This window comes from Schistocerca piceifrons, chromosome 2, assembly GCF_021461385.2.
Source record: "Schistocerca piceifrons isolate TAMUIC-IGC-003096 chromosome 2, iqSchPice1.1, whole genome shotgun sequence".
NCBI lineage: Eukaryota > Metazoa > Arthropoda > Insecta > Orthoptera > Acrididae > Schistocerca > Schistocerca piceifrons.
This window is the reverse complement of record NC_060139.1, coordinates 292,387,655-292,415,008: the sequence shown is the minus strand read 5'-3', so window position 1 is coordinate 292,415,008 and position 27,354 is coordinate 292,387,655. Positions and strand designations below refer to the sequence as shown.

Sequence of the window (27,354 nt, the reverse complement as noted above, 5' to 3'; positions counted from 1 at the left end):
AGTGTAAAACTGTTTTCTCAACAAAAGTATTTACTTTGTGGATGATGTGTCATCAGTTGTTCGGAATAAAAGTATTTGTGCAACAACAGGTGTTTGAGCACCTTCTGCCTCCCTCTGAGCCTTAGCCACCCTTGCCCAACCTTCCCTCCTGCTCCCCACCTCTTTTCTCCCCACTCCATTCTATCTGACACAACACCTCACCCCAGTCTAACTGCTGAAATGCAGAACTTTTCATAATGTATGAATATGTAAATGTGGAATAGAAACTGATTCCGAATAGGGTTATCTTAAAATTAATTGTCTGGGATTTGCAGTTGATTTAGCAGTTCTGGTAGGTGGTACAGAGGTAGTTTAAAAAAAAAAAAACATATAACTTAAACAGCAGAAAAAGTGGGAGTACAAACCCTGTTTGAAAAAACAGAGGCTTATGGAAACAATAATATCACCATCAAAATTAAGCAAGCTGTATGGAAATGTAAGGAGACAAAGTAACTATGAGAAATCATCCAGTTTAACAGAGTGGGAAAAAGAACCTATACAAAAGATAGATTTAGCATTCCATTCAAGAAAGATGTTTATAATAAGGAAGTCACTGTCTAGAAATACAAAATTATCATTACTATACAGTTACACAGCCAGAATGTACTGATACATCAGAATGCACAGATACATCAGAAACACAGATTTTATGATCAATAAAAGAAACTGAAGACATCAAAAAAAGGAAAGAAAGATTGTGAGGATGATATTAGGTCAGCCAGAGTAGAAAAATTTCAATTAATAAGTAATGCAAAACTATATAATTGTGTACAACAAAATTACATGTGACATTAGACTAATGTTGTATGTGTACAAAAAAGAATGGATCCCCATAAACTGGAAAGGAAAATTGTACAACATTTTTAAAATTATAAAGCAAACCCAACTGGTTTAAGAAAGTACACAGAGATCTAGAAGAAACTGGTATAAATAAGCAAGAAATTGAAAACAAAACAAAATTAAGAAGTGGGAAGATTTCTGCAGCAAAACAATTCCGAGAAGGCAGGGAAGAAAACAGACAGCAGAAGAAAGGAAAGAAAAAAGTAAATGAATGAAGAAGTATGGGAAACTATATAAAACTAACTCAGTGGCTTAAATGGGATCCTGAGCTAGAGGAAGGAAGAAGACGAAGTCATAGAATCTGTTGTAGAACTTCTGTATTTATAGAAGTTGAATGCAGTGGCCAGTTGGAGAACAAAAGAAGCAAACAGATGAGAAAAATTCTTTTACTAAGCCAATAAGAGTTTTCAGTGCTAGGTCTCCAATGACTTTGAAGTATTACAATAAGTGAGCATTACTAGTTCTGACTTAAAGAGACATACTTTTAAGGGGAAAATCATTTAAAAACTACAGGTTGCTCAGAGAGTAACTGAGATATGCATGTTGGGAATTACTAGGCTAGAAGAGAATAAACTGGTTTGAAAGAGGTGATTATGACTGCCACAAAAATGAAATTGAGGTGAGTGGAACATGTAGCTATGAGAACAGCTGGTAGGTGGACCTAAGAAGTACTTTGCTAAATCCCAGGGGATAAGAAAAGACCGAGACAGCAATCAACTGGAAGGTGAGTGGTGACATTAGAAAACATGCAGGAGCAACATGAATGAATATGGCTGAAGACTGTACTTTATGAAAAAGTCTACAGAAGGCCTTTATCCAGCAGTATGTGTCAAATAGCTGATGATGAGAACATGGCCTATAGCTAGAAGAGAAGGCACTGGAAGATGCATGGAAAAGAGTTCAGACAGGGCACATTCTACACAGAATGTGACACACTAAGGACAGCTCCAGTCAAGAACAGTATGGTGTTACACAATTTTAAAGTGACTGTTTCAGTGTGGCACCATGTTAGAGGACTGAAAGTAATTTCCCAGACAAAATTGGTAAAAACTAAATAAAAAAAGTGATGAAACTGGAAGCACTTTCAAAACTTACAGACAATGGGCTAGACTGGGGCTCCAACCTGACACCTCACCTTTCAGAGGTAATTTTCTTATAGAGATTGATACCCAGGAATACCTAATGGACAATCTAACAGCTCCATTCTGTCAACACCACTCTCCTACATTCGCAGCATCCAGGACTGACTTCTAGTCCAACGCACGGCTTTAATCCACCAGCAAATTTTACAGAAGTATACATTCCACTCAAAAGCATACATTCCACTGCAGAGTGAACAATTAATTCTAAATGAACTCTTTGTTAAAAGTGTTTCTGCTTGCCACAAAAATGCTAAAGAAGAATTCAAAAACTTCATGGAAGAAGCCTTAACTGGAAATAAACTTAATGCTGCTTGTTAATAATATTGAGAAAAGACAGAGTGCTACTTAACGAAAAGGTGCCACATTATGTTTCAGACAGGCACAATGAAAAGACACTTACACATTAGCTTTTGGCCAATGCCTTCATGAGAAAACAAAAAACACACACATTCATTCTCACATGCAAGCACACCTCATGCACACAACCACCACCTCCAGCAACTTCTTCTATCCCTTCCCCGCCCCCTCCAGATAGCTGCTTCTGGTCTAAATGTCATATTCTAGTACAAGCTGCTGGAGATGGTGGTCATATGTGCAGGAAGTGTGCTTGGCTTGTGTGAATGACTGTGTGTGCATTTCCTTTTCTGATGAAGGCTTTGGCCGGAAGCTAATGTGCAAGTATCTTTTCATTGTGCCTATCTGCAACTTAACATGTCATCTTTATGGTAAGTAGCAATCTATCTTCTCCTTACACTGGTGATATTCGAACCTGGAGTTTCCACTGTTTCATTAATGCTGCTTGTTTACAGATTTAGTGGATGCATACAACTACAGTGTATATTATGTAAAATCACAAACAACTCAATACCAACCACATGAGAATATACGAGGGCATGCTGAGCAGCAATGCCTCCGAGTTTTTAATGTGAAGACTCTTACAGCTTTTAAATATAACAAATGTTATTAACATCTACATCAAACAATGGTATATCCAGGATGGAATGTAACAATAGTATGAAATGGATAGTTGCTACTCACCATATAGCGGAGATGCTGAGTCACAGATAGGTACAACAAAAAGACTCACACAAAATGAGCTTTTGGCCAACAAGGCCTTTGTTGAAAGTAGACAACTGACACACATACACACACTCATGAAACACAGCTCACACACATGTGACCACAGTCTCTGGAAGCTGAAACCATAGTTTGGCTTCAGTTGCCAGAGACCATGGTCACATCTGTGTAGTTGCATTTGCATGGCTGTATATGTGTATCTGTCATCTACTTTCAACAAAGGCCTCATTGGCCAAAAGCTCATTTTGTGACAGTCTTTTTGTTGTGCCTGTTAGTGACACAGCATTTTGACTATGTGGTCAGTAGAAACTATCGTTTCCATAATAACATTCTACATCTTTATTCTTCATGTCCGCACATTTACAGCCCTCTGCCACTAGTAGGCTCTGAACTGCTGCGTATAACATGGTGGTCTATAATGTAACTATGTCAATGCTTCAGAAACAGCATGCTGTATTCCAGACTTGAAATACAAGAGTTCATCCACACATGGAGCACCCTTGCCTCAAGTATGACATGCCAGATCAAACACCAGTGCTGTGAAATCTACAACAATTTGGTGCCTCAGGTTCACTGTCATTGATCATCCTCCATACAGTCCAACCTTGACCCCACTAGATTTTCACCTGTTTCCAAAATTTACAGAACACCTTCGAAGACTTCACTTTGCAAGCATAGGTCGGGTTGTGGCTCCATGAACAAAGTCAAATACTCTACAGTGGTGATATCATCAAACTGGTCTCTCAGGAGAAATGTGTTCATCACCAAGGTGACTATGTTCAGAAATTTGTGACTGGATTGAGGACTTTTCAGTAGTGAGGACGCAGCATATAATCTCAGGATGCAGAGTCATTGTCAGATGTAGAAGTAACTTTGGGTATGCCCCAGGAAAGTGTGTTGAGACCCTAGCTGCTCCTGTTGTATATTAATGACCTTGCAGACAATTTTAATAGTAACCTCAGGCTTTTTGCAGATAATTCAGTTGTGTATAATGAAGTGTTGTCTATAAGAAGCTGCATAAATACTGTATTCCGTCAGATATTGATAAGATTTCAAAGTGGTGTATAGATTGGCAACTTTGCTTTAAATATTTAAGAATATAAAAATGTACATTTCACATAACAAAAAAACATAGTATCCGATGACTGTGATATCAGTGTGTCATGTTGGAATCAGCCAACTCATACAAATACCTTGGTGTAACGCATGTAGGGATGTGAAATGGAATGATCACACAGGCTCAGTCATGGAAAAAGCAGGTGGAAGACTTTGGTTTATTGGTAGAATACTGGGAAAGTGCAATCAGTCTAGGCTCAGTCATGGAAAAAGCAGGTGGAAGACTTTGGTTTATTGGTAGAATACTGGGGAAGTGCAATCAGTCTAGAAAAGAGATCGCTTATAAATCACTCGTGCGACTGGCTCTAGAATATTGCTCAAGTGTGTGGGACCCAAATCAAATAGGACTAACAAGTGATATTGAACGTGTACAGAGAAGGGCAGTATGAATGGTCAGAGGTTTGTTTGATCCATGGGAGAGTGTCACAGAGATACTGAAGAAACTGAACTGGAAGACTCTTGAAGATAGATGTAAACTATACCAAGAAAGTCTGCTAACAAAGTTTTAAGAACCAGCTTTAAATGATGACTCTAGGAATATACTAAAATCCCCTTTGTATCACTCACACAGGGATTGTGAGATAAGATTAGAATAATTACAGCATGCATAACTGCATTCAAACAATCATTCTTACCATGCTCCATACGTGAATGAAACAGGAAGAAACCATAACTGATACAATGGGGCATACCCTCTGCCATGCACTTAACAGTGGTTTACAGAGTATAGATGTAGAAGCAGAAATACGTAAACTTGAAGAATACAATGTAGTATGTTAATAACATTTGTTTTATTTAATAATCTTTAAGAGTTTTCACACAAAAAATTTGGAGGCATTACTTTTCAGCACATCCACGTAATTATGGCTTCATACAAACTTAGTCATGATTATGAGGAATTAAGTCTTGTGTCACTAATTCATGTCTAAGTAGCACAAGCTATGTACAGTTTCAAAATCAATAGCAATGATGTAATCTGACTGTCCAAATTTATGCATAATGCGGGAAAATGAAAACCAGAAGTGTGTAACTTACTGGCAGGTGTGCTTATTCACTGCCAAAAATAATTAAGACAGTTTAGACATTTTGCAGACTACTATGAAGCTAAATGACAGTAAAACACATCTCCATGTCATTCATGGAAGAAGGAAGACAGGGTTTGGCTTCCCCTTGAAAGTGAAGTCAACAGATAGCGACCCCACACACACGCATGACTGGGAAAGAAATTTGCCATGTCCTTGCACTTGCTTAAAGCTATATTGCGAAATCATAGAAAACCTAAACCTGGAAGGGCAAACAGAGATTTGAACTGTCATCCTGCCACCTTGCTTGATATCATTCACCTTTCTTCTGTGAATCCAAATTGTATTGTCCTATAAATTTTAGTGGAACATTTCAGATGTCAGACGATAAGGCAGAAATAATGTAGAAACCACTTTCGAAATGTTCCTGATGGAATGAGACGACTGGAATGGATGCCCACTCTAAGGCATATACTTGGGAAAAGTATATAGACAGTGTTTACAGAACAAATTTTCACTCTGCAATGAAGTGTGCAATGATCTGAAATGTAGTGGCAGATTAATATTGTGTGCCAGAATGAGACTCAAACATAAGACCTTTGCCTTTTGCAAGTATGTGCTCCACTAACTGAGCTATCCAAGCATGACTCATGAGATGTGCTCACAGCTTTACTTCTTCCAGTGTCCCACTCCTGCCTTCCAAACTTCACAGAAGTTCTCCTGCATACCTTGCGGGACTAGCACTCCCTGGACAAAGGATACTGTGGAGAAATGGCTTTCTCACACCAAAGGGGACTGTTTCCAGTAAGAATTTTTGCTCTGTAGTGGACTTTGCACCAATTAATCTGCCAGGAAGATTCAGACAGTATTTAATTTTATCATTCCTCAATTCTCTGTAACTGCAAGGTGTTAACTCACTGTAATTATATGTGTTGCACAATGTTTTATTAATTTTCTGGCATGTGAAAATACATGTAACATGTAAGTTTAATTATCACTGCCTCCCATCTCTGCAAATAAAGGTTTTCTGTTTCTTTCAGGTCAGCACACACAGAGTCCTTGACATTTTGGAAGGCTGATACTCTTCTTTTAGACAGCCCATCTCTTCATATAGTTATTGGGAGCAGTTGCTCGTGTTTATGTGGCCGGCAGTTCACACTCTCTGTGCATAAATGCTCCATGAAAAACAGAATGCTCCTCCCATCTTATTGTTTCCAATGCATGTTGCCAAGCTGCACAGACAGTGAAACACATACCACAATTCACAACATTTGGTGTCATGTGTATTTCGACTGTGTTCTTAAATAAAACTGTTCCAGAAACCATTCAATGAACAGATAATAGATACATCCTTGAAATCAAATGTGTTCTCTGCCTTTAAGCTGCCTTTAGCTTCCTGGCCAAGTCTTATGTTGTGCACCTGTTCAGGCCAACACACTGAGGTGCAGCACTGCATCTATCCATCATCTTCCCACATTCACGAGGAATGCAAAAGATCCCAGTTGTACAAAAGTCAAAGTTATCCTCCATGCTGTGCAAAAACTTTTTAATTATTGTACCTGCATCATGGCAGCATATTAGTGAGTTTTGAAGTCACTTCACTATTCAGCACAGTTCCACCAAATACTTTCTTGATAATGTGAATTACTATGAGTAAGTTGATGGGATTCTAGTGACCTTTCCTCTACCACTTGTTGTGGTGGAACTGGAAGAAATCACACTACACAGTGTGATGCCCACTGTAGCATTTCTACAGATACACAGACGATTCTTATCTGGTGTGGCAATACGGGAGGGGCTCCTTCAGCAAATTCTTCAACCACCAAAATAATATTAATTAAAAATCAAATTCACCATGGGATTGAAAAAAAAAATGTGCCTCCTGTTTCTGGGTGTCCATGTGCAGAAGAAACCTAGTTGCATTCTGTGACATGCGATATACAGAAAACCCACTCTCACAGAGTTCTAACAGCCAGCAACAATCTGCCATTATCCAGGATGAGAGAGATCTGTATCCAAAGATGCTAATGCACAGGCAAGGGCTTCATGTGACAAAGATAACTTACCAGTGGAGCTCAACTGTTTGGAAAAGGATGGAACATATTCAGAGGGTGCTGAGGGCACTGAGATCTAGAGACAATGGTGAAAAAAGAAGAGACCAGGGAACTGCCTTCCTATCACATGCTACCACAGCCTCTGCAAGAAGAGGCTGAGCTCTAAATAAGAAGGGGTTCAAGCCCATCTTCTGAACACTTAGAAAAATAAAATCTTCTGGGTGTATAAAACATGACCTTGGGCTTTGTATATCTGGGGTCTCTCACATTCTTTGCAAATGTGGCAAGTCTTACATTGGACAGACACAGTGTTGAATCACCATAAGTTACACTGCATAACAATATTATAAAAAGAATATTTGCTACTAACCATATGGTGGAGATGCTTAGTCGCAGATAGGCTCAACATAAAGACTGCCAGGAAGTAAGCTTTCAGCCAACAAGGCCTTCATAATATTGTTATACTCTGTCCTGGATTTCCCATTGTTTATTGTTACACTGTATATATACACAATATAAGCCTCAGCCAGGAACATTACTTGGCCCTGGACGAGCTCTGCTTACTGGAGCGACACACTTTCAATTTCAAGAAGATAATTTATCTGTCAGCAATTGGTTTCCATGACAGTATTATTAAGGAGGAATTCAAAATAATCTTAATAAAATTTCATCAATCATGACAAGATTTTTGCCATCAGTACACCTCGGCAACCTGTGTCGGAAGCAATAGGATGGGTGTGACGTGACATGATGCATTTTGAGGGGCAGTGAAGGACAGCAAACTCAAGTTGCCAATCTTATAAACATGGGGCTGGGTGACAGTTAAATTGTTGTGGAGTAACTATTATGAAGATTTTAAATGTCAACTGCTGCTGTTGTCTATATGAGGAGATGGACTGTGAGACAGTTTTGCCAGAAAATGGAAGGAGAGTATACACCTTATGAAAAGTCACAGTCTTCACACAAACTGATTCTTCATCATTATGACTCTGAAAGCAGAGTTACCAAGTATATACCATACAATGGAGGCAATTAAGTAGAACATACTCTGCAAATATTTCTTCAGAATATGCACAAACATGTAACTAGTTATTATATATTCTCCATGTAGTTCAAATTGAGGTACTGGACTCTGACATTTCACTGAAATGTTGATTGTCACACAGTAAAGTTCAACATTTTAGCAGAAATGGAGGGTTATACTATCAATGAACCCGGGTCATAGTGTCATAGTGTTTATCACAGACCGCACAGACTATCTCAATACGCCTCACAGCCGCCCCACTTTCCCACTGAGTGCCACCTATTTGCAGCCCCTGTCCATTTCCTCCATGCTCGTTACTCTGAGATTCCCACTGGAGGTCAGATGTGCTCGTGCATCTGCAATGAAGAAGGTGGATCCACAGCCCATCTATGTGAATCAGTTATATGAATGCAAGGTGTCTATTCTTTCAGACATGTTTAAATCCTCAGCTGTGATACATTACATGTAAATTGAAGGTGGAGAGGGGAGAAAGGAAAGGAAAAGGGTAAGTGGTGTCAGCTGCATTGGGCACAATGTGAAATCAGCAGCAATTAGTGAAAATGTGTTCCTGACCAAGATTAGAACTGAGGATCTTCTGCTTATCAGGCAGTTGCATTAACCACTGCACCATCCAGAACACATGTGAAAGAACAGACACCACGCATTCATATAACTGATTTGCCCAGATTGGCGATGGATCCACCTCCTTCAGTGTGGATGGCTTAAGGCTAAACATTTCAAGAACCCACATGATGAGTTTTAAAACCAAACAGTCAAAAACTGAAAAATCTGTACTACTCACAACAATAAAAAAATGGAAGAACTTGACTCAGTCAGATACCTGGGAATAAACTTAGAACTTTGCGCTGTAATTCTCATATATAATATATAGCAAATAAATTAAACAGCTTTGCATTTGCAATGGAAATTTTAGCCTGTGCCATTGATACGGCCACCAGTAAAATAGCATACTATAGCTACTTCGAAGCTATTATTCGATATGGCATAATTTTTTGGGGTAACATTACATGAATTTTAAAGTTGCAAAAAACAATCATTCGCAACATGTGCTTTGCACAGTCGAGGACATCATGTCGACCATTATTTAAAGACCTAAAAATATTAACTGCCCCCACTTTATACATCTTTGAGGTGGTTCTTTTCCTACACAGCAGAGCTGAACTATTAAAAATAATAATAATAATAATAATAATAATAATAATAATAATAATTTTGAATTCTCATACAACACAAGGCATAAAGAAAACCTTATGCTCACCTCACATCGCTTAAAACTGCATGCTCGGGCTCCTCAGTATATAGCCATGAAAATTCACAACACAATAAAAGAGTGTGACATAATGAATATGAAGATAAAAAAAAGGCTACATGATTTTATAATTGAACGATGCTGCTACTCTGTGGAAGATTTCATGAAGGATGAAGTGATACTTTGAGCTGGATCCCTTAAATGGAATAAAAATTTATGATAGTTATAGTAGACATAAATACTGTAAGTCTGACAAATTTTGAATAAGGAAAATCTCCACAAAGTATTATTAAGTGTGACAAAACCTCAAATAAGCTAATTGTAACCTGGACATCAGACATATGTTCTGAAATTTTGTACATTATGAGATGAATAAAACACATTTCACATTTCACTATGTCCTACCTCTGGCGGGAATCTCATAGTAGTGGGCACGGAGGAAATGGACACGGACTGTGGACAGGTGGTGCTCGCTGGTTGTGCGGGCCAGCCATGAGGCATACTCAGATGGTCCACACAGTTGCAATAAACACTGTGTCCTGTGTGGCACAGTGGTTAATGCAACTGCCTGGTAAGCAAGAGATCCCAGATTCAAATTCCCGTCTAGCACACATTTTCACTCATCACCACTGATTCTGGGTTATGTACCGATGCAGCTGAATCACTTATCCCTTCCCTTGCCTTGCCTTTCCTTTCCTTTATGCCCCCTCCACCTTCAATTTACATATAATTTGTAATAAATTAAAATGGTGTGATGTGATCAGAAGACAGACTGAATACTGGAAGAAAAGGAGACAACAATGAATAAGGAATTAAAATTTGCCTTAGTTGGCCCATCAGAGAAGGGAAAAAAGTGGGAGGAGGAGAAATATTCACAGCATGAAACTAGGTTTGCTGTAAACAAAATTACATGCCACTCTTGCACAAAAAATATTATTCAGTTATAGAACTTTTAAATAAGGGTGGAATTCTTTTAGAGAGTAATATGATAAGCTTGTACCATTAGTTGTACATTAGGATTACTTTAGGTTCTGACACTTTGTATGTGTGGCAAATATACTACTTAAATCAAACAATGAAAATCCCAGGATGGAATGTAACAATATTATGAAGAAGACAGTTGCTACCACATAGCGGACATGCTGAGATGCACATAGGCACAACAAAAAGACTGCCACAAAGGACCTTCTCTCCCATTTGCTTCACCTGGTCCTACTCAATCCAACAAGTCACCTTCGTAGATGTTGACCTCCACCTCAGAGATGGCTACATAATATCTCTGTCCATATTAAATCCATTAATGCCAGCTGCACCCGTTCCATACCAAGAAGTCCTTTCCATACAGCTAGCCATCCATGGCCATCGCATCTGCAGTGACAAACGGTCCCTCTCAAAATATACCGAGGGTCTCACTGAGGCCTTATCCTCCCAACCTCGTACAAAAACAAATCTCCAGTGCCTTGTCTTTCCAGTCTCCCACCACCTCCCAAAGTCTCATTGTCCAGCCACAGAGGAGCATTCCCATCATAAATCAGTACCACCCAGAACTGGAGCATCTGAATTACATTCTCCACTATGGTTTCGACTACCTCTCGTTGTGCCATGAAACAGGAAATATCTTGCCCACTATCCTTCCCACCCCCCCATAGTGACATTACACCATCTACCAAACCTACACAATATATTTGTACATCCCTACCCCTGCTCCCAACCCCTTACCTCATGGCTCATATCCCTGTAACAGACCCAGATGCAAGACCTGTCCCATACATACTCTCATTATCACCTACTCCAGTCCAGTCACAAATATCATGTATCCCATCAAAGGCAGGGCTACCTGTGAAACTAGTCATGTGGTTTACAAGCTAAGCTGCAACCACAGTGCTGCATTCTATGTGGGCATGAAAACCAACAAGCTCTCTGTCCACATGAATGGCCACCGACAAACTGTGGCCAAGAAACAAGTGGACTACTGTGTTGCTGAGCACACCACCTGACATGACATCCTTCATTTCAATGACTGCTTCACCGCCTGTGCCACATGAATCCTTCCCACAAACACCAGATTTTCAGAATTGTGCAGGTGAGAACTCTCTCTGCAAATTATCCTATGCTCTTGTAAGCCTCCTGGCATCAACCTTTGTTAGTCATTGTCCTCTCCCATCCAGCACCTTCCCTGTTCCCATTCCAGCACCACACAGCCCTCTATTATTCCACCAATGCACGCAGTCTTTTTACTTCTCTGATTTTCCGCTACCCCCTTTCCCCCGCCTCTCCCCTGCGCTCCATCAACCTCCCGACTGCACCTATCTGCTCTACCCTCTCTCCACCTCGTCCTTGCACACTCTCCAGCAGCACTTCACCATCCCCCCCCCCCCATCCTGCTATCCCACCACATGCCTGCCTCAGCTCCTCCTTGCTCCCACTTAGTTGCCACTCCCATCATACACTGCTGCTGCTCGCAGTGTGGCTTCAGCTGCCAGAAATTGCAGTCACGTATGTGTGGGTTGCATTTGCGTAAGGTTTTGTGTGTGTGTGTGTGTGTGTGTGTGTGTGTGTGTGTGTGTGTGTGTTTTGTCATTTTTGACAAGGGCCCTACTGGCAGAAAGCTTATTTTGTGACAGTCTTTTTCTTGTGCGTATCTGCAACTCAGCATCTCCCCTATACGGTAAATTTATGACTTGTACTGACGAGTGTCCTTTACATTAAATCAATGTTTTTTTATGTATGTAATGAAATGATAAAATTCTTATTCATCTGCTGCAACTGCCTTTATAAACATATGACATTATTTGATTTTTTCTGAAGGTATATAATTAACTATCAGCCAACTGCAGTAACAGTATTCAATTTTCATTCAAAAATACTTTTAACTTACTGTTCCTTTAATAATATAGATTCTACCCAGACCGTATCTGCTCTGAACTGAGTAGGTAGCTTTTACTTAGTAAATCATACAGTCCCAAAGTACTCCCGGCCAAGAGTTCTATTAATTCCCTGGTCCCCAGCTTCTCTTGAATTTTTGACTGTCAGATGTTTTAATTAGATTAGATTAGATTAGATTAGTACTTGTTCCACAGATCATGAATACGACACTTCGTAACGATGTGGAATGTGTCAGGTTAATAAAAGGTGCCTATACAAGATATTACATTACACAAAATATTACATGACACTCAATATTTTTTTTGTTTTTTGTGGGGGTTGGGAAATTAAAATTACCCACTTACTATATCCAAAAATTCATCTAATGAGTAGAAGGAGTTGCCATTAAGAAATTCTTTTAATTTCCTTTTAAATGCCATATGGCTATCTGTCAGACTTTTGATGCTATTAGGTAAGTGACCAAAGACTTTTGTGGCAGCATAATTCACCCCCTTCTGAGCAAAACTTAGATTTAACCTTGAGTAGTGAAGATCATCCTTTCTCCTAGTGTTGTAGCCATGTACACTGCTATTACTTTTGAATTCGTTCGGATTGTTAATAACAAATTTCATAAGTGAATAAATATATTGTAAGGCTACAGTGAAGATTTCTAGCTCTTTAAATAAGTGTCTGCAGGATCTTGGATGAGCTCCAGCAATTATTCTGATTACACGCTTTTGTGCAATGAACACTCTTTTACTCAATGATGAGTTACCCCAGAATATGATGCCATATGAAAGCAGAGAATCAAAACAGGCGTGGTAAGCTAATTTACTCAGATGTATATCGCCAAATATTTGCAATGACCCTAATAGCATAAGTAGCTGAACTCAAACGTTTCAGCAGATCCTCAGTGTGTTTTTTCCAGTTCAACCCCTCATAAATGCATACACCTAGAAATTTTGAATATTCTACCTTAGCTACCGATTTCTGATCGAAGTCTATATTTATTAATGGTGTCATTCCATTTACTGTGTGGAACTGTATATACTGTGTTTTGTCAAAGTTTAATGAGAGCCCATTTGCAGAGAACCACTTAATGATTTTCTGAAAAACATTGTTTACAATTTCACCAGTCAATTCTTGTCTGTTGGGTGTGATAGCTATATTTGTATCATCGGCAAAAAGTACCAGCTTTGCATCTTCATGAATATAGAATGGCAAGTCATTAATATATATTTTAGTGAAACTTCTTGTCACAATAAACTGTGTGCAGACTGGTATCCAAACCTGGACACTGTCTTACATTGGCAGTGCCCTAATAAAGTGAACTATCCAGGTATGGCACAAAACCTGCACATCCCCACTTCATTTCTGCCAATATCTCCCCCCTACTTAAATCTGTATGTTCTGGAGTGTACTTCAAGGATAACTGCAGTTGACTTTGTCTGTAAAATCAATGTGATTATCACATATAAAAAGTAACATTTCTAGGCAAACTCTTCAATTAAGACCACTTACGCTTCAAAGTTCTTATAATACCTAAATATGTGAGAGAACCTCTAGTGACTCTCACAAGCTCATTCAGTCTGAAAGCTACACTAACTTTTCCCCCACCTTTAAAAATCATATCAAAACAACTCTAGGCCAGATATTTATGTACTGTCCCTACTAGACCATAAAACCTCTGAATACAGGCTATAGTGTTCACTATGCCTAAGTCCTCTACTACTTTACAAATGTACTCCCTTCAAGCTGCAACAAAAAATACACAAATAAAGTGAGAAGTTACAGGAGTGAAAATATGAAAACTTTCAATGATTTTGTAGCAGCAGAAAAATGGAATGATTATTGTGTGTTTAAAATTATTTATGATATTGAATCAATTTTACTGTAATGTAGTATGTATTTAAAACTGTGTATTACTGTGCAAAATAAGCTTGGGCCTATATCCTAGATCTCCTAGATCAAAGATTTGATGAAATTGATGATAAATAAATAAAAAATGTAAAATAAAAATAATAATTCCACCATCTCTCAGGAGAGTTATGTTAATCAATAAGTCAAAATACTTAAGACAGAAAATATTATGAAATGGGTAGTTGCTACTCACCATATAGCGAAGATGCTAAGTCACAGACAGGCACAACAAGAAGACTCACAAAATGAGCTTTCGGCCAGCAAGGCCTTTGTTGAAAGTAGACAACACCAACACCAAAACACACACACACACGCACAAACACACACACACACACACACACCTGACCACAGACTCTACTGTAGCCTCAGCATCCACCAACTGTGGTCATGTGCGTTCTGAGTTGTGTTTGTGTGAGTACGTGTGTTGTGTACATTGTCTATTTCTGATGAAGAGCGTTTTGGACAAAAGCTTACTGCTGACAGTCTTTTTGTTGTGCCTACCTATGACTCTGCATCTCTGCTATATGGTGAGTAGCAACTATCCTTTTCATAATATTGTTATTAGTCCATCCTGGAGTTTCCAAAATTCTTAAGAAAGTTATATCACAAGCCAAGCGAATGGCAAATAACAGTGTGTGGCAACATCCTCAAACAAAGCAAAGGCAGTGTGGAGTACCATAAGAAAAACCAATTGTCTCACGAACATGTAACCAAAACTCTGATCCACAATCCTAGAGTCACTAACCCATGAGAAGTTGCAAATATATTCCACAATTACTACGAAGTGTTGTAAAGAAACTACTACAAAGTACAAAAATTACTGCAAAGTATCAACTAATACAAATCCAACAGACAAAAGAAAATAAAAGCTTCTGTAGAATTTACAATCTTCTGGGAAACAACTGCTGATGAAATTATATGAACCACAAGAACCTTAAAATACACTACTGGTTGGAATTGATGGAATCCATGATATTATCATAAAAAACAGCATAAAAAAATATCTACCCCACACACTAATGTGTACAATTCATGGTTAATGACAAGAATATTTTCTGATTGTATGAAAGTGGCAAAATTTATCCCAATTTTAAAGAAAAGTGAAAAACTAATGGGCAAAATTACAGAGCCATATAATTGTTACCTGTGTTTGGTAAACTTCTGGAGAGATTAATTCATCAAAGATTAATTAATTTTATTGGAAGAAACCAGCTTCTCTCTGATGCTCAGCATGGCTTCAAGAGAAATAAACCCACAACAACTGCTATATACGAGCACCTACATTACATCCTAGATGCTCTAGACAAAAAGCAGTTGGGATCTTCCAAGATTTGTGAACAGCATCTGATGTCATACACCACAAAATTCTACTAGACATACTGCTTCAGACTGGGTCAGTTCATATTCCACAAACAGGAAACAATAAAATGCAATGTTCAAGAACATATCAAAACATATCATCCAACTATGGTGATATTGCACAAGATGTGCCACAAGGCTCAATACCTGGAACAATTCTGTTCCTTCTTTACATAAACAACTTACTTTAAATAACTTTGACCTTAGAATGGCAATGCATTCACATAACACAAGAAATGGACATACAATTGACATCCTGTTTGCCAGACTATCAAAGATTCACTGCAGTTATAAGTATCCAGCACCCACATTTTTAAACAAATTACCCAAAAGTGCACATTATATGCCCATGGATAAATTAAAAGTAAAAGTAGCAAAATGGATAAAAAGTAAAGTATTTTAAACAGTTCAAGAATTTCAAGAGAGTGCAATAAATGATATTAAATTTTGACGGTACATTTTTTGAAAGGAATATATATTACAAAATTAGAAATATAAGATTATGCAGGCAATTTGTCTTGTCAAATATATGTATACTTAAATGTACACAATGTCTCTGTAACTTTTATTATATGACACCGATTACATGTAAAATGTTTAACGGTGAATAAATATGAATATGAACATGAGTGCCACTACCAGCACACACTTTTCAGATGGTGCTAGTATCCTTCTTACTAGTAGAAATGTCCAAGAGCTCAAAGAGTCCATAACTGACAGTGCAGGTGAGTTGGGTGATTGGTCTGACAGAACTAATCTGACAGTCAACACAAAGAAAATCACCTTCCTCAACTTTCCTGTGAGAAACTAGAAATTTATGCCTGATATGAAATTAAATGGCTCTGAAAATGTCAGAAAAAAGATTTTTAGGCCCGTGGATCCAGGACAACTTGCAATAGTAAAGACACATCAGGAAAGCTAATAGTAAGCTGAACAAAGAGTGCTATGTCTTGTGCATCCTCGCATAATGCACAAGCCCGAAGGTTATTCACACTGCTTACTATGTACAATTCCATAGTGTAGTGCATTAGGGTACCATATTCTGGAGAGACTTTAAACACAGCTCAGACATGCTCCTCACTCAGAAGAGAGCTGTGAGAGTAATGAACAGGGCAAAGCCAACTGACAGTTGCAGATCTTTCTTCCAAAAGAATGTCTATGTATTAAAAATGTATAGGTTTGTAAAAAATAATATTGCAAAACTCAGCAAAATGTGAATGGTACAAGACAAAAGACGAAATTCCGTGTTCAAAAAATGAGTACCTCTGTCTTTAAAAATTCACCACTTAACCAAGCATTCAACTTTACAACAGTTTGCCATCAGATATAAAAACAGGAAGTCTCTGACATTGTTTAATAAAAGTACAAAAACCTTCTTGCTTGATCATTGCTTTTACACTGTATCCAAATTTTTGGTCCATATGTGTGGAAAGAAGTATAAAATCAACTGCAGGAATGATTTCTGTAAAAGAAATAAACACTAATGTAATATGTAAAATAAGGAAAAGGCAACCACTCTCCTATAGCGGATCGATATGTGGAGCATACTAATACATAACAAAAAACTGCATTCACACTAGCTTTCACACTCTAGCTGCTTTTCCAACAATAATACACACAGAAAAACACACAGACACCTTATGCACACTCCTGTGGCCATGGCAAGATGTGCAAGAAAGTTTTGTTTTTACACCATCTCCAACTACGAAAACTGTGTCTTTTACTTTGAGAGTGTGTGTGTGTGTGTGTGTGTGTGTGTGTGTGTGTGTGTGTGTGTGTCAGAGAGTGAGAGGAGAGTGGACTAGTGGGGACGTAAATGAGAAACTGTAATATCCTTGTAATAAGTTTTAATCCGTAACTATGCCAGGTATTTGTTTTGTATATGAGTGAGAGGGACACGAAACTAAAATAAAACTGTAATAAATAATAACTATATAAAACCATGTTTTTAAATCTTCATCAAATTAGCTCACATCATCAAACCATCATCCCACACTATGAATTGTCCAGTATCAAATGTGTGTTCTGTACATCACAATGTGCATGTGCTGTACAAAAATGATTCTGATAACAAATGAATAAACAAACAATATTACGTTACACAGCAAGAAAAATTTACTCACAGATCATCTTGTTGCTCATTGCCCCCTTCTTCAGCTACAAGAAGCTCATACTCTTCAGCTGCGTACCGATCCCAGTCAGACAGCTATTAAAGTAATAAAAAGTGTTGTTATTTAAGTATGAGAGTGGTAAATTAATAAATTAAATGACAGTTTAATAATCCAGCTGAATAAAATCTTTTAAATGTAGTCATTAATAAAAACCAGTTTATCACTTACTTGTTATTGCAGCTCAACCATTGTAGTGAGCACATCTCTTAAAAATTATCTCTGGTACACTATATTAATGAAATCTATCTTTACTTTTGTAAAATAATATAAAAGTAGGCAAGGGAGGAAAATCTTACTTCATGGCCATCAGTATCATGATCTCGTTGGGAAGCAAATGGATCCCTCTGCTCGTGATCCAAATATTTTTCCAAATTAAAAAATGTATCAAAAAATATAGGTGTCATCTTACAGCGCTTTAGATCTGCCAGGGAAATTTTTCCTGGTATTGCTGGATGAATCATATCCAGCATCTGCAAAAAAAGGAAAGCATAAAACTGCAATACATATTTAACAGATTTCTTAACAGACATAGCTGTATCACAGAAGAATTCAATTGAGAAAACTAATGAATTGCTGGGCAGTATGTGTCTTCAGGAGGAGAAATGTTTAGAACTGCTGATGCAAACACACACACACACACACACACACACACACACACACACACAGACAGACCTCAGGCTTTCACTGACCTGACCATCTCGTTTAACCTTCCCCAATATCTCTCTCACTTCTCCTCAAGGAAAGTAGGTGGAACCAAAGAGCGTCTGCTGTTTTATGTCTCTTTAACTTATGAGTGTGAACTGTGCTCATATACACAATGACAATTTTTCACTAGGAGATGATTAATGAGTGGCCCATTTTACCTTCATAGTTTAAGTATCATACTATTTCTAGCACACTCTCTTTCTCCCCCATCCTTCCAGTCACATGTGCATCGACTCTTAAACACATGTATTCCATGGTGACACTCACTGTTCATGAGCAGGTCATCTGCCATAGGGGTAGGGTGTAGGTGGAGGATGAGAAATGATTGGGGTAGCTGGGAATGCAGGGGGAATTTTAGGGTAGGGATACCACACACAAATAATCTGAGGCAAAAATGGCAACATGTAGAAGAATTCTGGTAACAGACCTAAAATACATTGAATTGTATGTGTGTGTGTGTGTGTGTGTGTGTGTGTGTAGTGTAAAGATAGAAAAAAAGTGTGGGAAATGACAAGGGAACAGGTTTTACCTGATTCAATTAATTATACTTTCAGCTCAACAGAGCCATAGTCAAGAGTTCCTCAAGGAAATAGCATATGTCATAAAATAAGAATACATATTTTTAAAAAAATATTAGTCCCTTCCACAGACTAAGTGAAATGGACCACATAGACAGGAATATAAGTAAAAAAATCTTAAACATACACACAAAACATACAAATGTACGATACTATCATGTCATAACCATAATCAAGTCCAAATCTGAAAGCAAGGTCATCAATGAAGTACAAGGCTTAGCACTGCAAGCACGTTTATTATGTACAGCCAGAACAGAATTAAGCTCCTGGATGGAGAGTGCAGCTATTTACACAAAAGAGAATATTCCATGATACACAAACATTAAAAACATAAGAAATTTTGAGGACCTTCTAGAACTGATAAGTACTAAATAACAAATAACTGTGAAGGGTCAACCTTGAACTGGCAACCTACAACACACCAACCAGCTATGCTAACTGCTACATCACACTGCATGTAGCAAAGTTTGCAGCACTGGTCCCTCTCCTGGAGAAACAGAGGCCTGGTGTTTGGGTGTTTCGTAAGGTCTCACTCCGGCTGGCTACACCACACTGGATCTAGATCTTGTCATTGGTCCTCTGTATGGCAGCATTGATGGAACCTCGCATTCCAGTTGTATTGTCACATCCTATTCACTATGAGGTAGCCCCTCTCACTGAAGCTTTGTGATCATTGAGCAGGTCTTCAGTTTCCTTGAACAAGGAGACCCCATTGTCAATCTGCACTTCAGGATGGTAGTACGGCTTCATATGGTGCACATGGGTGACACCTCTGCCCTTCTATGTTGTTTATGAAGGGTCATAATCTTCCACTTTGTATGTGATGTCTGACAATCCAGGAAGGACACGAAATGGCCCAAAGTAGTACGTTAGTAGCTTTTTCGATAGTCCCGCTTTCAGTGCAGGTGTAAATTCCATACGCAGTCTCCCAGGCTGTGTCTCACCTGCCAGTGTTTGGCGTTATAGCGCTCTCAGCATTTCTCCTGGATGTCCAGCATTCTTATGTGAGCCAGCTGCCTTGCTTCTTTGGTCCTGGTGATGAGGTGTTTCACATAGTCATCTTGAGTATCATCCAACTGAATGGCAACAGTGCATCCATTGTCATTCAACCTTACAACTGTGGAGCAGAAAGAATGGTGTGAAACCTGTAATGTCATTTGCTTCACGGTGTTGTATACAAAATATCACATGTGGCTGTATTATATGTAAATCTCCTTATTTGATGTCAACACACATTGAAAGCACATCCATTGACATCTCATTAAAGCATACTGTGAGGCCATTCGTCTTAGAATGGTATGCAGTTAACCTGTGGATGATATCACAGCATGAAATTACTTCTGACAGTCTTAAATGGAAAACTTTTCCACAATCGAAAGATCATCACAATGGGTGGTCAATGTTTCAAAATTATATTGTTTACAAGAAACTTTGTAATTTTCAGAGCTTTGACAGTCAGCACAACTTTGGTGACTGTGTAATGGGTGATGATGCTTCCAATTCAGTGGAAGGGCTCTGGTACCAGATGCCCCAGAGGTAAAAGCACCACATGCTTCCATCACTGGCATTTCTTACAGTGGCTCACTTGGTGTCTAATGAATCAGTAGAGGCCTGGCCAGTGATAATTACACCTGATTCTGTCTGGAGTATTCACAAATCCTGGGTGACCAAATGTGGAAGCATTGTAGAAAAACTTCAGTTCAGCAGGTCGTAGATGGGCTGGGATGATGAGCTACCGTTTCTGCCCCACTGGATAATACACACATCAGAAAAAGTTTTGCATCAGCCCAGTTCCTAGAACTCCTGAAGATAGTCATTGACTGTGGATATTGTATCCCTTTGACTGTTCAGAGACGTCACTAAACCTGCCCCAAGATGTAAACACCCATGCATGAGCAGCGCCTATTAGATGGACGGGGTCCAACAGCCGATCAGTTCCATTCATTCCACCAGGAATGAGGTACACAGCTCGTGTTGTCTGTAGTTCAGCCATGCCTAGATGGTCAATACTGCAGTTCAATTGCGTCCGCATTGTTACTTTGTGCCAGGAAGGGCTCCCAACAAGAGAAGTGCCCAGGCGTCTCGGAGTGAACCAAAGCGATGTTGTTCTGATATGGAGGAGATACAGAGAGACAGGAACTGTCGATGACATGCCTCACTCTGGCTGCCCAAGGGCTACTACTGCAGTGGATGACAGCTATCTAGAGGTTATGGCTTGGAGGAACCCTGACAACACCACCACCATGTTGAATAATGCTTTTTGTGTAGCCACAGGATGTCATGTTATGACTGAAACTGTGCACAATAGGCTGCATGATGCGCAACTTCACTCCCGACTTCCATGGCAGGGTCCATCTTTGCAACGACAACACCATGCAGCGTGGTACAGATGGTCCCAACAACATGCTGCGCTCAGGATTGTCATCATGTTCTCTTCACTGGTGAGTATCGCATATGCCTTCAACTAGACAATCATCAGAGACATATTTGGAGGCAACCTGGTCAGGCTGAACGCCTTAGACACACTGTCCAGCAAGTGCAGCAAGGTGGAGGTGCCCTGCTGTTTTGGGGTCAACGTATGCTACTGGTGGTCATGGGAGGCACCATAACGGCTGTACGATACATGAATGCCATACTTTGACCGATAGTGCAACCATATCAGCAGCATATTGGTGAGGCATTCATCTTCATGGATGACAATTCATGCCCCCATCATGCACATCTTCGGGATAATGACATCACTCGACTAGAGTGTCCAGCATGCTCTCCATACATAAACCCTATTGAACATGCCTGGGATAGATTGAAAAGGGCTGTTTATAGAAGACATGACCCACCAACCACTCTTAGAGATCTGTGCCGAATCGCAGTTGAGGAGTGGGATGCTCTGGACCAACAGTGCCTAGATGAACTTGTGGATAGTATGCCACAATGAATACAGGCATGCATCAATGCAAGAGGATGTTCTATGGGTATTAAAGGTAATGGTATATACAGCAGTCTGGACCACTACCTCTGAAGGTCTCATTGTGTGGTGGTACGACATGCAATGTGTGGTTTTCATGAGCAATAAAAAGGGCAAAAATGATGTTTATGTTGAAATCTATGCCAGTTTTCTGTACAGGTTCCCGAACTCTTGGAACTGAGGTGATCCAAAACTTTTTTTGATGTGTGTAGTTAATTGTTCCCCTTATCCAATGTTATGTTTATTAATTGGAATTCTCCTTCAATTAGTTCCTCCTCCTGCAAGGCTTCTATGGTTTTCAGCAGTTCTGGATCTTCCTCCTGCTCAGCCACAAGGTTATTCAGTGCAGTGATGACTGAGACTTCATACACACTGCTGTGTCCCATCAAACGATTACTTGAAAGTTAGACAGCTTCCTTGTGTTTGCGTCCACTTTCGTATACCAGTGTGACATTATGTGGTCTGTCACGACGTTGAGTGGTTTGGACAAATAAATATGGCCAAAACTTGTTGACAGCCCAAACAAATAAAAGGCACTCTTTCCCAGTTGTAACAATAGTTCATCTCAGGCTTGCAGAGTATCATCTTTTCAGCAGCTTTCTTAATTTGCACTGGAACTGCACTAAAACATAATTACTGGTGTCAATGTGAAGTTCTGTCTCAGGATTCTCCTCATACAATGCTAGAACTGGAGAAGACGTTAGCAACTCCTTAAGAGCAAGGAAAGATCTTTATTGTGCCTAATTCCAAAAAAAATTATCATCTCCCTGCAGTGTTTCATACAAGAGATGTGCCTTGGTACAGAAGTACTTAATGAATTGCTGGTAGTATGTGAACATTCTGAGAAACCTTCTCATATCATGAATGTGCCAAGGAGCTGGAAAATCTGTGACTTCTCTTATTTTCTCTGGACTGGGTAGAACTCCATCACCATTTACTAGGTGCTCCAAGATTTTTATTTTTTGTAAGGTGAAGAGACATTTTCTCAATTCAGGTAGAGTCCTGCAGTCTCATCATATTTCAACACAGTTAACAGGCCACTTAGATGTTCTTCAAATGTCTTTAAAAACTGATGGTTTCATCCAGATAGCAAAGAGACATCACCCGTTTAAGGTATCAAACCAAGTTGTCTGTCATACATTCGAAGATGGTTGGAGCATTACGCAGCTCAGATGGCATAACTCTGAACACATAGGGGCTGACAAGAGCTATGAAGGCAGTTTTTCCTGGCCAGCCTCATTGACCTTTACCTTTCTCCTTCTCTCTTCTGTGCACATCACTCTTTTTCCCTGTCCTGATCGTATACTGCCTTCTCCTATCACTCTTCCCCCAATCTCCATGCACCCATTCTCTCTCTCTCTCTCTCTCTCTCTCTCTGTCTTCCCCCTCTCTCTGTCTCTATCTTCTTCTACTTTTCCCCCCTCCCTCCCTTTAACCCTCATTCTATAAATCTATATCTTTTATATGCTCTACCCTCTGAACTTCTTTTTTCTTGTTGTGCAGCCACAGAGTCATCTGTCAAAAGATCTGCCTCACTCTATCCTGCTACTCCCTCCCATCTTCATGCATTCTCCCCTACCCCTCCCCACCTCTGTCAACCCAGGAAGTGGCTAAAAATAATTGATAATCAATAATCAGTCTTGCTGTGGCCACAGGACTGTATGTTTGGGTGTCGACAAAAAGAGCAAGAGCTTGAAAGCGAATACTGTTTTCTTTTACATGTTTCTATGTTCCACACATCAGTCTACTACAGGTGTATGGCTGCATTGCCCTTATTTTATGCATGGTTACACAAATAACTTAATGTGATACTAAGCTTAAAAGAACATTCTTTAATTAACTTTGTTGATATTTTATTGTAATGACTAGAATATTTTTAATGAAAATATTTTATGGTGTATGTTATTTCCTATAGTGCCCTGAAGGTTGTGTTCATACCTCCACAAATACCTCTGTTCGTATATAACATGCAAGAAAACAGCACAACAGTACCTCCATTTTGACAGCTGACACTCGTTCTATGTAAAGAAGTCCCTACCCTACAGCTCTGGCACCCATGGGCACCAAAACTGCAGTTGGAAAGCAGGAGGTAGCCAAATATGCTCTGATATCCCAGACTGATGAGTCCAAAAGGCTGCCAGAATGCAGGGACCCAGACAACAGCTACCAGATGGTGCTCCTAATATCTGTGAGCACTGCTGTCACCCCCTCAGCACTAGGCATGGGCCATGCCACATGCATCACCCTATCGGTGCCCGTGGCCTTGCTGCTATAAAGCTAGCAGCAAAGGGGCCCGGACCTCAGTCATGTTCCGACTGCACTCTCGGGCTGTTCATTGTACTCAGTGTTGTTCAGTTCTTGATGTTGCTACATCTATGCTCTCAATTTGGTTCTGGACTTGTCATGTTGTCTTCATTGTTCGTCCATTACTGTTCTCGTCTTTCCGCAGTTTTCAGTGATTCACCACTGATGCCCTCAGACAACTGACCAGTGTCTTCTGGTCTTGCTTGATTCTGGTTACAATAACAGCATTGACAGAGCCTTCAGATCAGAGAGAATATCCTGCCCTGATGATCCAGAAACTGTTTTCCTGTGTCTATCTTCCTGTGACCTCAACAAACCAATCAACCACCATGAACCATCCTTTCACTGGTACTCTCCTTATTACTTGAGCCTTGAAAAACACTGCGATGTCCTTTGCCATGGCTTTGATTATCTTGCTCAGTGTCCAGAGATGAGGGATATTTTGCCCTCAAATCCTAGGGCAAAAATCATAGAAGAAACTCGAGCTGTTCACCTACAGAGTATTCACAAGTGAGTCCAAAGAAACACAGGAGTCAGTACTGACCTGTCTATCTGGCGTGTCAAACTCTAAAATTTTCCAATTGCCCTTTTGATTGCATATGAATTGATGCAGTGAGAAAAAATTTAAAGTCATGAATTTACCTGGCACAGACAGTCTTCAAAGGGCAACGTTTCCATGCCCAGTGCTTCCATTCTTTGCAGCTGCTCCTCATAAAAATATTCAAGTTCATACATGGACAGGAAACCATCACCATCAAGATCCATACACCTGTGAAAGAAGTTTACCCACATAATTTCAATTCAATAAACATATATACCTTTTACACTTTAACATGTACTTATGAATTTTATCAATAATGGGAGCACTGAAAAATACAGACCAAACTAGTCAATATAATTATGGAATGAGATAGGTGTTTGTCAGTTACAAGAGCAGTCATGAAATAATGTAATAATTAGCAAGTGCTATAACTGACAAGTTCTCATTTACAAAATTGTGCTTCTAAATTTCAATATTCACTCCAGAAGTTCCGAGATGTGCTGGGTTAATTATGATTATTTCAATCCCAAGAAATATTCTCATTGTTCATAGGTTGTGGAAGTTTCAGTTTTCTTGGGTACACAGTGGGCTGATAGTCTCTCACTTCTTTTGCTATGTCCATCAGTTAGACTTATACAGGAACGAGTTGCAATGGGATTATTTCTGCTCTGTGATTTTAAGGTAGGACTGATCAAAAATTGTTGATGTGTCATGAAGTTTCATTGTTTAGAATGTTTGCAGGACACTACACAACACTTTTCCATCTTCCAAAGCAACCATATGCTACTGTCTTTATGAGTTCAGACACCACCAGAAAAACAACTCAAAAAGGAAAATAAAAAAGATTCTGGAACTTATAAACTCTGAGTGAAAAGCTCTGTGCATTGCATTCTGCCAGTAAATATCACAAACATTTGATTCTATATAGCCAAAAGCAGAACTTAATACCACACTGGCGATAAAAAATAGTTGCACTAATTCAATTTTAAAATGAAGTGGCAGTCATAAGTTTTGTATCACAGAAGAGGCCTGCATAGCAAAAGTGAAAAGAGCATGAAGGAAGAGGAAAAGAGTGGTGCACACATTCTTCATGACAAATGGCCACACTGCAACTACTGTTGTGGATGAAGGCATGGCTGTAACTTTGGCTGGTACTCTGAAGTTTGCCAACTCTTCAAATGCACCACATAACTGTCTAAAATCATGTTTGTTTGGGACTCTGTTCCAGTATGACAATACATCAGCTCATCACACAACAAAAACGAGGTCTCTGCTTTGAAGGGACTTGGGTCCAGACATTGTTTCATCCTCCCTACAGCTCCAACTTGCTCCATGCAATTTCTTCTTGTTCTCAAGGTGGTTCTTCCTGTTCCCCAAGGTGAAAGGAACAATCCACAGGCAATTTTGAGTCTTCAGAAGCACCCACCTCTGTTTTGATGCATACCTAAAGGGTCTCCCAAAAGAAACCTATGTGAAACATACAACCTAGTGTTCTGAAACAGTGCAGTGGTGCCTAGAACATCAGGGAGAGTATTTTGAGTAAATGGTCTGAGTTCCAAAAGATAATAATTAAGATGACAGTTGCAATACATTCAGTGTCACTCACACCATTAAAAAAGAAGAGAAAGAAAGAAAGATTAGTGTCTACCAACAAAATTTGTTCTAGTCTAAAATGAAATATATTAAAAGTGTTTGGAATTTGTGTAAAACTTGACTAACCACCAGGTATTAGCATGCATCCCACCATCAAACTGAACACAGTTAACAATCCACCACATCACTCCATTTCCCCCATGCACACTAACTTGCTTAATTTCTTCTAATTTTTAATGGTATTATTCATTCCATGTTTAATTTCTCTTCCTCTTTCATTTACTCACTCTGGCCCTTCAGTCATCCATGAACTGAGGCTGGCACAGTGCTTACCTGTATTCTATTTTTGACCTTCTTCCTGTGACATCTGTCCCTGCAGCATTCATCTTTCTCTCTCCTCATTCTCACAATAGGTGAGTCCTTGTCTGCCTGGGGCCAAAAGACTTACCCCTATTTCCAACCTTCCTCAAAAAAATCACTCTAATCTACATCCACATACCAACTCCATAAGCCACCATATAGCGTGTGGCAGAAGGTGCCCTGTACCACTACTAATCATTTCCTTTCCTGATCCACTTGCAAATAGAGAGGGGGGAAACCGACTATCTATATGCTTCCATGTAAGCCCTAATTTCTTGTACCTTATCTTCATGGGCCTTTTGAGAAGTGTATGTTGGCAGTAGTAGGACCATTCTGCAGTCAGCTTCAAGTTGCTGTTCTCTAAATTTTCTCAATGGCGTTCCTCAAAAAGAACGTCGTGATCCTTCCA

The 27,354-nt window shown here is 39.3% G+C and overlaps 1 protein-coding gene across 1 annotated transcript in view; it reads right to left on the bottom strand.

Moving 5' to 3' along the window:
- Window positions 1-27,354, bottom strand: part of LOC124775334 — a gene marked incomplete at its 5' end in the record, with an annotated part of 310,733 nt that overhangs the window by 31,723 nt on the left and 251,656 nt on the right. The window contains 3 exons of the mRNA XM_047250165.1: window positions 17,852-17,934; window positions 18,196-18,369; window positions 25,094-25,220. Of these exons, the coding sequence (XP_047106121.1) occupies window positions 17,852-17,934; window positions 18,196-18,369; window positions 25,094-25,220 (384 nt within the window). The remainder of the gene's footprint in view (window positions 1-17,851; window positions 17,935-18,195; window positions 18,370-25,093; window positions 25,221-27,354) is intronic.